The sequence below is a fragment of the Branchiostoma floridae genome, chromosome 1 (assembly GCF_000003815.2).
Source record: "Branchiostoma floridae strain S238N-H82 chromosome 1, Bfl_VNyyK, whole genome shotgun sequence".
Lineage (NCBI taxonomy): Eukaryota > Metazoa > Chordata > Leptocardii > Amphioxiformes > Branchiostomatidae > Branchiostoma > Branchiostoma floridae.
Genome location: NC_049979.1, coordinates 15,882,733 through 15,897,481, shown reverse-complemented (window position 1 = coordinate 15,897,481; position 14,749 = coordinate 15,882,733). Strand labels below are relative to the sequence as shown.

General features: G+C 38.5%; 1 protein-coding gene across 2 annotated transcripts in view; it reads left to right on the top strand.

The window, feature by feature from the left end:
* Positions 1 to 14,749, top strand: part of LOC118411935 (6-deoxyerythronolide-B synthase EryA2, modules 3 and 4-like) — a 39,231-nt gene that overhangs the window by 7,234 nt on the left and 17,248 nt on the right. The window contains exon 1 of one of the 2 annotated variants that reach the window (XM_035814467.1): positions 2,979 to 3,533. The exons of the other annotated variant lie outside the window; for it this stretch is intronic. Coding sequence (XP_035670360.1) covers positions 3,287 to 3,533 — 247 coding nt within the window. The 5' untranslated portion in view covers positions 2,979 to 3,286. Of the gene's footprint in view, positions 1 to 2,978; positions 3,534 to 14,749 lie in introns of those variants that run through there. 2 annotated transcript variants of the gene reach the window in all.

Sequence of the window (14,749 nt, the reverse complement as noted above, 5' to 3'; positions counted from 1 at the left end):
TGACCTAGGGAGTAACTCTGACATTGTGGCTCCATGAGTATTACAAGCAAAGGTTCAAATCAAGCACAAGTACTGGTATGGTTATCCCGACCTGCTTGCCGGCTCTACGAGTCAGGCTTTTTCGAAGATCGTATTATGATATGCTATCAACAAAAAATGCCATCATACAAAAATCATATCAAAAGCATTATATCACGGCCAGTTCCGAGGTAGTGCGCGACAAAAAAGTGACGAAAGGCTTCCGATGGTCTATGTTTGAGTTGGCATTTCTCATTATTTACTGCGAAATGACATAAAACTCTAACATGGATGAAAAGCGTAGGAAATGGTGTGTTTTGGGTGCAAATTGTGTTTCGGCCCGACTTTCATTTCCGGATATTCATACGCCTTCAATGTAAACAAACTCGTGACCTAGATTGACCTATGAAGCGCTGTGTTAAGCCAAGTTGCAATGCCGCGCGCCGTGGGTGATTAAAAAAAACTGTAGTGCTAGAATTTTCTTTATAATTGGCTGGATTACTCGTTAGATTTTCCTCTTTCTGGCAGTATTAGTTGCCCTTGCCGGAAAAATCTTCTTCATCTGTTTTATCCAATGCAAAAATGCCAGATTTTGTGCATCATGTTTTAAATGAAAATAATGTTTTTCCCTATAATTTTTCAAAATTAGAGGATTTGAAGGATCGGAACTCAGTTGGTCTTGTAGCTGAAGGTATATCCTCTCACCCCATATACAGTTATTTTGCTTCAGGATCATTCCCTGGAAGAGATGGTCGCTAGACTTGAGGGTGTGCCGCCTCCATCTGAAACCCCAAATAAACTGGGGTGTGCCCCCATATACCACGCATCGCAAGGAATCGCAAGGATTCGTACGCGCTTTGTGACCGGGGCTTAACTCATAATAGCCGGTACCTACCTACCTACCTAGTCCCTTGACCTCCAGGTCGTTGGGGGTGGGGTGGCAAGGTAGCTGGTACGTGCAATTATTTATAAGAAACGCCTGTAATGTGTGTGCTTTGAATGAAGTTGGCCTACTCCTTTTATCCATATTTATTCCTATCTTGGGTGACATTAATGATATAGTCACTTAAGCCCCGGTCACAAGAATCGTACGACGTCCTTGCGATGGCATATTACGCCTATCGCACGATGATCACAGTGGATCGCAGCTAAATCGTAAGCAAATTCAGCCATCGCAGAGCATCGCAGAGCATCGGATGATGTTCAAAATTTTTCCAGCGTCGTACGATTTTTCACTCGTGTCTCTTCTGTATAGCCGTCTGACCGTTTTTTTGTACTTCTTTAACCAACAAAATGTGGACATAGCTGTTGAATACCTTCCTATAATATCTTTAACTGTAAAAATAAATTAAAAAAGACCATGACAACAAGAGTATTACAAGGAAAAGTTCAAATCAAGCGTGAGTACTGGTATGGTTATCTCGGCCTGCTTGCCGGCTCTGCGTGTCAGGCTCTTTCGAAGATTGTATCATGATATGCTATCAACAAAAAGATGCCATCATACAAAAATCATATCATAAGCATTATATCATATATATTTCCGACTCATAGAGCCTGCCTTTATGTTTGAGTTGTCCCCATGGTTATTACGATTATGGTAAACTGACCCAAGACCGACGAGAGCTGAGATTTGATCTAATTATAAACTCACGTGCATGAAGCGATCAAACAATTGTCTGCATCACCTGTGCGTGGCGCGCTGTTCTCTGGTTGCGATTGTGGCAGTTGCGACTGATATATTTTCCCTTTTCGTCAATATCGACAATATCAGGGAAAACTGAAACCATTACAACATGCTAAAAATTCATAAATGTAAAACCTCATCAGTAGACAAAAATTGCCGTAATGAAGTCTGCTTTGGGGGCAAATAAAATCTTACGACGATAGCGAAATTTTGAACATGTTCAAAATCCATTTCAGCTCTATTTTCGTCATAGGAGGCTCCCCGATATACTATGATTTACCTGCGATTGACGCAGGTACGCTCTAATGACCTCATCGTACGATGCACTACGATTCTTGTGACCACGGCTTCATATATTTAAACCATTGCTTCCGATTCTTCCCCGACTTACGACGTACTGCGTTTATGCCGCGCATAAAACCTCCATCGCAGTCAATCGTACGATTCTTGTGACCGGGGCTTTAACGTTTTGTTCCGTCAATAAAGTTTTTTCTATCTCTATATCCATCCCTGGGTAGCTCTGGATATATATTTTAATATATTGTAACTTACTTCCAGAAATTCATTATTCACACCTTGTGGCACTTCTATGGCGCTATTGTGTCATAGCCGATATGAAATGGCGACGTCTTATTGGTCGACTTTGCCTGGCTATATTATTAAGTTATATACCATAAACAATACAAGCTATTTCAATTACAGTTAAAAACTTTAAAAATGCGTTTACCTGCAAAGCTTAGTTTTAGAAAGTTTTATGTACATAGGCTATACAAAGCAGGAGGATATCTTAGATACGGAAACGTTCTGAGTTAACATCGTCACATAACTCAAACTAAACAGACACTGGGCAATGGAATTATACATCATGGGGTTATTCTATGTTCTTTCGCCCGCCCTTTAATCCCACCGATTGGATGTCCTGGAAACACGAACTATTCTCGCCGTAGGTCTGCCATAATAGGTAAAGGTGAATAGATAAACAGTTGACCTCTGCTCTGTCCTGACCTGAATAAGTAATGAATCCACACAAACAATCCCCTTACTTTGGAAGTACCATGTGTGCACGAGGGCGGGGGTTGTGCAGTTTGGGAAGCGCGTCGGTTACCTGACTCATGTCAACGGTTGTCTGTCTGAACGGGGAAGTGTGTGCCTGAAGATTGAAAACAAAAATGTTATATGATACAAATGGTACAATATAAACCAAAGCAAAATTATTGTCTAGCTTTTCATGAATACCCCTGGGCCCATGGCAAAATCTAGTAATTCTGATCTGGTCAGTGTGGAAAAACAGGTTCATTACATGCTATGCTGCATTTATACAATAGAGGAGCATGTATGTAATGGAGGGGCCCTCACTGATCTGTCCTTCACATATTTGTCGTGCATCTTCTATTATCTGTGAGCTTTCACAGTGCCTATCCACCGTCTATACTTTCAATTGACATACGTTGGACCTGTAATTAGTTATTTCTACGACCACAACCTGACGTAACATGGAGTTTGGTAGTAGTCGCGTCCTTTCGGTCGTTGCTTCAGCACCGATGGCTTGAGTAGCGTACAAAAATATAGGGAAAGTGTTTCAGCATGGACGGAAAGGTAGCGATTGTCGGCATCGGCTGCCGCTACCCCGGCGGGGTGAACACACCAGGGGACTTCTGGACCATGTTGGCGGAGGGAAGGGACTGCACCATCCCGCCTCCAGACGACAGGTTTGACACGTCGTACTTCTGGCATCCCAACAGAACACCGGGCAAACTTTACAATCGATGTGGTGGCTACCTACAGTGTAACGTGTTTGAATTCGATCGACAGTTCTTTAAAATACCTCCAGGTAAGAAATTTAGCATAGTTCTCATCTCTACAGGAGAAAGGGAAAAGTCAATGTCACTTCCATGAAACATATAGATTTGCTGGGCAAGTGCGCATACGTGCGGCGTCCAGTGCTATATCTCCAGAACGTCTTGAGCGATTGTGATCATATTTGGTATGCATTCAGCTTGTACATAGGAGATGTACGTGCACACTGAGATGAAAATCATGTAGCACAATTCTTAATCAAATAATGCATGTGATAAGAAGGTCACAATCTTCCTTACCAACCTCTACTTGGAGAGCATCTTTTTTCAACTATTTTCAACTTTACTGTTGTCATTCACGGCCTTGACAGGACTATACCATTCACCAAGAAGGGTATAGATGTTTCCAGATATTTGTGGTCAGCAAAACTTAAGAGCGTTTGGATACATTATGATTATAGAGTATGTCGATAGGTCTTGGGTAGAGGATTTGGGGCCTCTTAGCAGCTTGCACTGGAACTGCAGAGATGTTTTAGTTAAGTTTTTCCAAGAAAAACTGAATAAGGGCACCATGGATGTTCATGATATTCCGCATATACGCATGTTAGACAGAGATGAATACAGTTAGATTTTGATTATTTGGACCTAAGGTGAATAACACATGAGGAAAATCTATAACTCCACTATTTTCCATATTATAAATAGGACATTAATACTAGAAAGGCCGCCATTTGCTTGGGTGCAAATACAGCATATTTCAGCCATACCCATTCCCACGCAACATTGGACTGTTCCAAGTCACCCCTGCGCAATAATGGAACATTTTGACTGTAAGTTATCCCCAAAAGAGAACTAATATTGTGAATTGATTCCAGGTCAAAACAGAGCTTGCTCAATATGCCCTGGGCCCATATGGAAGAATATAATCTTCCACAGGAGCCCCTATGCATAACTAATTGTTTTTTAGAATCGCGGCAGCTCCTACTTTTCCGAAAGTGACAAAAAAAAACACCGCATCTTCCATTCAGAAGATTTTCATCATGAAATTACATGAAGCCATTCAACAATTTCCAGTACAATAACTACGTCTAAGTACCGTTATCTGCTCCTAGTGATGTGGGTACATTTATTATTGCAGTGAACTTTTCTTTTATTCAAGTATGGCATGCGTTTTAATAATTATCAAGCAGGTGCAAGTACTGTGTACTCTCCAAGCTGAGGTTAGGCTCCGGCTGTTTTTTTAACGTTTCTTTTAGTCGTTTTTATCGGGCTTTCTATTTTTTTTAAATATCTTACTGTGTCATAACCTACTGGCTGACGTACTTCAAGAAAAATGACAAAATAGAAAGCCCGATAAAAACGACTAAAAAAAAGGTTAAAAAACAGCCGGAACCTACCCTCTGCTTGTAGAGTAGGTACTGTGTAGTAGGAGTGTTTGTTTTTTCAAGCTGAAAACTTAAATCTTCTTCTTGTTATATTTCAGCCATACCATAGGTATGGTGAAATATATTGTATTCGTAATGTTTCTTATATTGCAATCCATACATAGTATGGGATTGCAATATATTGTTATATTGCAATCCATACATAGTATGGGATTGCAATATATTGTTTTTGCTGAGTTTCTTCTCCTGTCAAATCTTCAGACCCCTTTAACTTTTTCATTTTGGGGCCAAATGAGCTGAAATTTGGCATGGGGGTAGGGATATCAAATACCCCCAGGTGTTTTTTTCACTTTTTTGATAGAGGCCTTAGAATTTATGATATTTAGGGTTTTTGGTCATTTTTAGACAAAATATGTATATTTTGGGCCCCTGTGCCCTGGTATTACAAGCTAATGACCTGAAATTTGGTACAGAGGTGCATTGGACATATGAACACAGAAAACCATCAACACTTTCTTCATAGATCACTTCAAAAATTAGTTATTTTAGGGTTTTTGGCCATTTATTACGAAAAATGTATATTTTTGGCTCCTATGCCCTTGTATTAAAACCAAATGACCTGAAATTTGGTACAGAGGTGCGTTTGACATATGACCACAGAACCCCATCAACGCTATATTCATTGTTTACTCCGAAAATTAGTTATTTTAGGGTTTTTGGCCATTTTTGACTAAAAATGCATATTTTTTGCTCGTATGCCCTTGGATAGAAACCAAATGACCTGAAATTTGGTACAAAGGTGCATTGAACATATGCTCACAGGACCCCATTGGCACTTTCTTCATAGATCACTTCAAAAATTAGTTATTTAGGGTTTTCAGTCATTTTTGACTAAAAATATACATTTTTGGCTTCTATGCCCTTGTATGTAAACCAAATGACCTGAAATTTGGTACAAAGGTAAATTGGACATATGACAACAGGAACCCATCAACACTTTCTTCATAGAGCACTTATGAAATGAGTTATTTTGGGGTTTTTAGCCATTTTTAACTAAAAAATGTATATTTTTGGCTCCTATGCCCTTATATTGAAACCAAATGACCTAAAATTCGGCATGAAGGTGTGTAGGACAAGTGCCCACAGTACTTCATTTTCCCTTTGAGCAAACAGTACTTCAAATTGTTGGATTTTGGAATTTTTTCAATGATGAAGATGGATTGCAATATGCTGTATTTGCTCCTAAGCAAATGTCGGCCTTTCTAGTTATATTGCAATCCATACATAGTATGGGATTGCAATATATTGTTTTTTCTGAAATTCTCCTGTCAAAATTTTCAAATGGGATTAATTTTTTCATTTTTTGGCCAAATGAGCTGAAATTTGGCAGGGTGGTAGAAATAGCAAATACCCCCAGACGTTTTTTTCACTTTCTTGATAGAGACCTTAGAATTTATGATATTTTGGGTTTTTGGTAATTTTTAGACAAAATATGTATATTTTGGGCCCCTGTGCCCTGGTATTACAAGCTAATGACCTGAAATTTGGTACAGAGGTGCATTGGACATATGAGCACAGAAAACCATCATTAGCTTCTTAATAGATTACTTCAAAAATTAATTATTTTAGGGTTTTTGACCATTTTTGACTAAAAATGTATATTTATGGCTCCTATGCCCTTGTATTAAAACCAAATGACCTGAAATTTGGTACATAGGTGCGTTTGACATATGACCACAGAAGCCCATCAACACTTTATTCATTGTGTACTCCAAAAATGAGTTATTTTAGGGTTTTTGGCCATTTTTGACTAAAAAAGTTTATTTTTTGCTCCTGTGCCCTTGTATGAAAACCAAATGACCTGAAACTTAGTACATAGGTGCGTTTGACATATGACCACAGAACCCCATCAACGCTTAATTCATTGTTTACTCCAAAAATGAGTTATTTTAGGGTTTTTGGCCATTTTTGACAAAAAATGTATATTTTTGGCTCCTATACCCTTGTATGAAAACCTAATGACCTGAAATTTGGTACAGAGGTGCATTGAACATATGCTCACAGGACACCATTGACACTTTCTTTATAGATGACTTCAAAAATGAGTTATTTTGGGGTTTTCAGTCATTTTGACTAAAAAATGTATATTTTTGGCTTCTATGCCCTTGTATGTAAACCAAATCACCTGAAATTTGGTAGAACGGTAAATTGGACATATGGTAACAGGACTCCATCAACAATTTCTTCATAGAGCACTTATAAAATGAGTTATTATATTTCAGCCATACCATAGGTATGGTGAAATATATTGTATTCGTAATGTTTCTTTCTTTCTTTCTTTCTCCTGTCAAATCTTCTAATCGAATCAACTCCGCCATTTTTTAACCAATTGACTTGAAATTTGGCACAAAGGTAGAGTAAGCCAATACCCCCAGGTGTTTTTTTCATTTTTTTCATATCTGCCTTTAAAATGATTTTATTGAGGTTTTTGTCAATTTTTATGTATATTTCGGGCTCCTGTACCCTGGTATTACAGCCGAATGACATGAAATTTGGTACAGAGGTGCCTTGATCATATGCTCACCTAGATTCAATAACAGTTTTGGCATACGGTACAACAAAATGCTTAATTTTGCGATTTTTTGACCAAAAAAGGACATTTTTGGCTCCTGTAGCCTCGTTTTACAACCAAATGATCTGAAATTTGGTATAAAAATGCCCTTCAACTATGTGCACATAAATTCAATAAAAGTGTTCCCATACAGTACAACAAAATGCTTAATTATGCGATTTTTGGCCATTTTTTGACCAAAAAAGGACATTTTTTGCTCCTGTAGCCTCGTTTTACAACCAAATGATCTGAAATTTGGTATAAAAGTGCCCTTCAATTATGTGCACATACATTCAATAAAAGTTTTCCCATACGGTACAACAAAATGCTTAATTTTGCGATTTTATGGCCATTTTTTGACAAAATTTGGACATTTTTTGCTCCTGTTCCCTCGATTTACAACCTAATGACCCGTAAATTGGTAAAGGGGTGCTCTAGATATCTATTCAAATGACCCATGTATAATTTTTGGCATGGACCACTTTAAAATGATATGTTTGGGATTTTTTTGGTCATTTTCCAATGGCCAAAGGGGTCAACGACCTCAAGGCCTATTGTTGCATGAGGGAGATGGCTGAAATATGCTGTATTTGCTCTCAAGCAAATGTCGGCCTTTCTAGTTTTGGGATTTTTAGCCATTTTTAACTAAAAAATGTATATTTTTGGCTCCTATGCCCTTATATTGAAACCAAATGACCTAAAATTCGGCATGAAGGTGTGTGGGACAAGTGCCCACAGAACTTCATTTTCTCATTGAGCAAACATTACTTCAAATTGTTGAATTTGGGGATTTTTTCAAGGATGAAGATGGATTGCAATATGCTGTATTTGCTCCTAAGCAAATGTCGGCCTTTCTAGTTATATTGCAATCCATACATAGTATGGGATTGCAATATATTGTTTTTCCTTGGTTTCTTCTTCTTCTCCTGTCAAATCTTCAAATTGATTCAACTTTTTCATTTTTGGGCCAAATGAGCTGAAATTTGGCATGGAGGTAGGGATAGCAAATACCCCCAGGTGTTTTTCTCACTTTTTTGATAGAAGCCTTAGAATTTATGATATTTAGGGTTTTTGGTAATTTTGAGACAAAATATGTATATTTTGGGCCCCTGTGCCCTGGTATTACAAGCTAATGAACTGAAATTTGGTACAGAGGTGCATTGGACATATGAGCACAGAAAACCATCAACACTTTCTTCATAGATCACTTCAAAAATGAGTTATTTTAGGGTTTTGGGCCATTTTTTACTAAAAATGTATATTTTTGGCCCCTATGCCCTAGTATTAAAACCAAATGACCTGAAATTTGGTACATAGGTGCGTTTGACATATGACCACAGATCCCCATCAACGCTTAATTCATTGTTCACTCCAAAAATGAGTTATTTTAGGGTTTTTGGCCATTTTTGACTAAAAATGTATATTTTTTGCTCCTATGCCCTTGTATAGAAACCAAATGACCTGAAATTTGGTACAGAGGTGCATTGAGCATATGGTCACAGGACCACATTGCCACGTTCTTCATAGATCACTTCAAAAATGAGTTATTTTGGGGTTTTCAGTCATTTTTGACTAAAAATGTATATTTTTGGCTTCTATGCCCTTGTATGTAAACCAAATGACCTGAAATTTGGTACAAAGGTAAATTGGACACATGACAACAGGACCCCATCAACACTTTCTTCATAGAGCACTTATAAAATGAGTTATTTTGGGATTTTTAGCCATTTTTAACTAAAAAATGTATATTTTTGGCTCCTATGCCCTTGTATGTAAACCAAATGACCTAAAATTCGGCATGAAGGTGTGTAGGACAAGTGCCCACAGTGATTCATTTTCCCTTTGAGCAAACATTACTTCAAATTGTTGAATTTTGGGATTTTTTCAAGGATGAAGATGGATTGCAATATGCTGTATTTGCTCCTAAGCAAATGTCGGCCTTTCTAGTTTTTGCTGAGTTTCTTCTCCTGTCAAATCTTCAGACCCCTTTAACTTTTTCATTTTTGGGCCAAATGAGCTGAAATTTGGCATGGGGGTAGGGATATCAAATACCCCCAGGTGTTTTTTTCACTTTTTTTATAGAGGCCTTAGAATTTATGATATTTAGGGTTTTTGGTCATTTTTAGACAAAATATGTATATTTTGGGCCCCTGTGCCCTGGTATTACAAGCTAATGACCTGAAATTTGGTACAGAGGTGCATTGGACATATGAACACAGAAAACCATCAACACTTTATTCATAGATCACTTCAAAAATTAGTTATTTTAGGTTTTTTTGCCATTTATTACGAAAAATGTATATTTTTGGCTCCTATGCCCTTGTATTAAAACCAAATGACCTGAAATTTGGTACAGAGGTGCGTTTGACATATGACCACAGAACCCCATCAACGCTATATTCATTGTTTACTCAAAAAATTAGTTATTTTAGGGTTTTTGGCCATTTTTGACTAAAAATGCATATTTTTTGCTCCTATGCCCTTGTATAGAAACCAAATGACCTGAAATTTGGTACAGAGGTGCATTGAACATATGCTCACAGGACCCCATTGACACTTTCTTCATAGATGACTTCAAAAATGAGTTATTTTGGGGTTTTCAGTCATTTTTGACTAAAAATGTATATTTTTGGCTTCTATGCCCTTGTATGTAAACCAAATGACCTGAAATTTGGTACAAAGGTAAATTGGACATATGACAACAGGACCCCATCAACACTTTCTTCACTGACCACTTATGAAATGAGTTATTTTGGGGTTTTTAGCCATTTTTAACTAAAAAATGTATATTTTTGGCTCCTATGCCCTTATATTGAAACCAAATGACCTAAAATTCGGCATGAAGGTGTGTAGGACAAGTGCCCACAGTACTTCATTTTCCCTTTGAGCAAACAGTACTTCAAATTGTTGAATTTGGGGATTTTTTCAAGGATGAAGATGGATTGCAATATGCTGTATTTGCTCCTAAGCAAATGTCGGCCTTTCTAGTTTCTTTCTTTCTTTCTCCTGTCAAATCTTCAGAACACGGTATCTCCGTTGTTCCTCAACCGAATGACTTGAAATTTGGCACAAGGGAAGAGTGGGCCAATACCCTCGGGCGTTTTTTTCATTTTTTCCATATCTGTCTCTTAAATGATTTTATTAAGGTTTTTTGGTCATCTTAAGACCAAAACTGTATATTTGGGCCCCCTGTACCCTGGTATTATAACCGAATGAGCTGAAATTTGGCACAGATGTGCCTTGATAAGTCCCCCATATAGATTCAATATCAGTTTTGGTGTACAGTACAACAAAATGCTTATTTTTGCGATTTTTTGACCAATTTTTGACCAAAAAAGGACACTTTTGGCTCCTGTACCTTGGTATTGCAACCGAATGAGCTGAAATTTGACACAGATGTGCCTTGATAATCCCTTCATATAAATTCAATAACACTTTTGGTGTACAGTGCAACAAAATGCTTATTTTTGCGATTTTTGGCCAATTTTTGACCAAAAAAGGACACTTTTGGCTCCTGTACCCTGGTATTACAATTAAATGACCTGAAATTTGGTATAGATAGGCATTAGATACTTGGTAACAAGATTCAAGTAAAATTTTTGACATAAACAACTTTAAAATGATTAATTTTGGCACTTTTCTGAGGGAAATTTGTTTTCTTTTGGCCTCCTGACGTGACCTTCCGTGACCCCGCGCAGAGCCACACCTGTGCGCGTCAGCCGGAGAGTTAATTGAATCAAAGACCTAGCCAATCAGCGAAGAGGAGGCCAAAGGCTAATTAATATTCATAAGCGGGGCCTCATGATCCCGTATATAGCAGTGTTCCCGCCAGGGGGAGCAAAGCCCGCCTAAGGCTCTCGCATTTTAGACTATTCAGAAGGCTTTATATTGTATCAGTTCTTAGGGGCATATCTATGATAATCGCAGCAGTCACTTCACTTCTCTTCAGGAGTTTAGCGTAACACTGTTTCAGGTCAAACCGTCAAAGGCAACTAAAAACAAACTTTAACGTTACTGAGTTCAACAGTACTTATAACTTGTTATCCGAAGTTGAAACGCTAGCGATGGTATTTTCGCTGCGCTGTTAGCTCCGTGCGACTGTTGTTGACGGTCTTATAACGGTATATTTTGCACCCCTGTACCCTGGTATGAGTAACATTTGGTATAGATAGGCATAATATAGTTGGTAAAATGATCCAAGTAAAATTTTTGGCATAAAGTACTGTAAAAGGCTTAATTACAGCACTTTTTTTAGGGGAAATTGGTTTTCTTTCGTTCTCCATGCCGTGACCTTTCGGACGTTCACCCCACAGAGCCGACATCTGCACCTGCGTCTAGCCGGCAGGAAGAGTTAATTCAATTAATGGTTCAGCCAATCAGCGAAGAGGAAAGCGAAGGCTAATTAATATTCATAAGCGGGACCACACAATACGTTAACTTGAAGACTCAGGCCGTACAGACTTCTCGCCAGGATTTTTTCAAAGCGTCGGACAGGGGTCCGGGGGCCGCCGAATGTCCCTGGCGGGGTCCAGGGGCAGGGCCACTGTGGGGGGGACCCAGGTGGGCGAAGCCCCCCCGGAAGCTCTTGCATTTTAGGCTATTGAGAAGGCTTCTTTTATCAGTTTTTTTAGGGCCATATCTACGATAATCGTAGCAGTCACTTACTTCTCTTCAGCAGTTTGACTTTAAAATATTTCGGGTCAAAGCTTCAAAGACAAGTAAAACCTCATAAACAACAAACTTTACTTAGCTCAACAGTATACAAAAATATTGTACGGGTTGCCATCCTTAGTTGAAGCGCTTATTTATAGCGCTAGTATCTTCGCTGCGCCGTTAGCCGCCGTGCGACTTTTGTTGACGGTCTGATATCCCTACGTCGCCGCCTCGCTGATATTCCCACGGACATGTTTCAAAAAAAATACCCAGCAAAAAACGCTGTTCTGCGTCAAATTCTATTCTATAAAACTCAGTGTTACAGTCTAAATATTTTGTAGAAGCACCGCTGTAGGAAAGAAGGTCCAAGCAATGTAAAACATCACGTAGCATGAAGTTCGCTGTCAACTGGCACACAGCACATGACTGTTTGAAACTCTAAGTCTAATCAACAGCCGTGTTTGATTGATAGCCGGCGGTCCTATGATGAAGTCGGCGAAAGGTGCGTTAGTTAGAAAATCTGCGTTTAGTTTTGATACGTAATTATAAGTTAGACAGTGGCGAGAATGATTATTTTCTCATCAATATTTCTCTTCAGAATTATTTGAACTTAATTGTACATCTAAACAATTGGCTTACCTGTGCAATGTTTATATGATTAATGATCAGTGTACTGAAATCATGTGTAACGTATGGCTCCTAGTCAATAGATCAGCATTTTCTCTATAGTGACCACCTGTCTATAGTGGCCACATTTCCTAGTGCTGTTGTTGTTTGGCATAAACTTAGAACATTTAAATTGTAAGTAACTTTAAACTGCCAGAGTTTCAGCCCAATAAAACACTCTCAGCGCCAGGGTATGACTGACCAGACAGACGAAAATAAATCCTCGAACAAGGTTCAATCGTATCTTCCGGGTCTGGCAGGAAGTTGTTAAACTAAAATAAGAATAGGCTCGATGGTTGATTGCATACAAAGTAAAACAGTTTAACAGTTTTACAGCTTGAAGAAAACAAACGCTCCTACAGTACCTGCACCTGCTTGATAATTATTAAATCGTATGCCCTACTTGAATAAAAAAAGTTCATTGCAATAATAAATGTACCCACATCACTAGGAGCTTATACTTTTTTAAACTTACACCTAGTTATCGTACTGAAAATTGTTAATGACATTACATGAAGTCATTCAACAATTTTCAGTCATGATGAAAATTTTCTGAATGGAAGGTGTGATTATTGTCATTTTCTGAAAAATAGAAGCAAGCTCTGTTTTTACCTGGAGTCAATTCACAATACCAGTCCACTTTGGGGGATAATGTACTGTTAAGAGGATGTTCCATTTTTGCGCAGGGGTGATTTGGAACAGTCCAATGTTGCGTGGGAAGGGGTATGGCTGAAATATGCTGTATTTGCTCTTAAGCAAATGTCGGCCTTTCTAGTTTTGTATGAGCCATTACATAAACGGAGACGCCTCGAATTTTTTAAAAAAGAATTTACCGGTCTTTCGCTTCTTTTCTGAAAAACTCCATGACCAACAACTTAACTTGATGTGGCTTTATCTATATATTTCATTTCCTTCTTTGTTAAGTATATCCTCCTGCATACCACTGTTAAATTGTTTTACTTTGTTTGACTTGTATGCAACAGACAACGGGCGTAATCTTGTTGTGTTAGTGTTGTAATTCCCTGCTCGTAGCGTGCGAGACCCAGAGGATAGGAGTTTCTACCTTGTTCGAGGGTTTCTTTTCGGGGGTCAGTGGTGATACCCTGGTACTGGGAGTGTTTTATTGGGCTAAAACTCTAGCAGTTTAAAGTTACTTAAAATTTGAATGTACGAGGTTTACGTAATAAAAAGCAACAACAACACTAGATGTACCTACATTTGCTCGGGAAAAAATACATCACTTTTCTTTCCAGTACAGTGAGAGAAATGTTGCCACTATAGAAAAAATGCTGATCTATGGACAAAGAGCAATAAGTTACACATACTTTTAGTACCCACTGATCTTTATTCATATAAAAATTGCACATATAAGCCAATTGTTTAGATTTACAGTTCAAATAATTATGACGAAATATTGATGAGAAAATAATCAATTTCGCCACTGTCAAACCTACGTATCAAAACTAAAGGCAAACTGGCCAATTTTCCCGCGTTTTCCGCCAAGTAACATTTTCTCAAATGTCTCAACTAACCCTATTAAAGTTAACTCTGCCGAAAATGATTGATATCGCCATGCGGAATGTTGATTAATTCAACGACAAAGACTTGTATTCTAACGTTCAATGCATGCGTACCGTCCGCTACCTCTCAAATGACCCTGTCTGAACTCCAAATCCTCACAAACTACAATTTTAAACCGGGCAAAGGGTGACACACACATGTATGGCCACTGTAAGGCTGTAATATGCATGTGTTTCTGTCTGTATATACGGCATTGGAAGCCAGCTTATGAATATTACTTAGCATTCGTCTTCCTCGGCGCTGATTGGCTGGCCCCATTAAATTTAATTAACTCGCGAAAGCCCAGGCTGCGCAGGTGTGTGGGGTCACTGGAGTTCACGGGAGGAGGCCGAAAGAAAACCAATTTCTCCTCAGA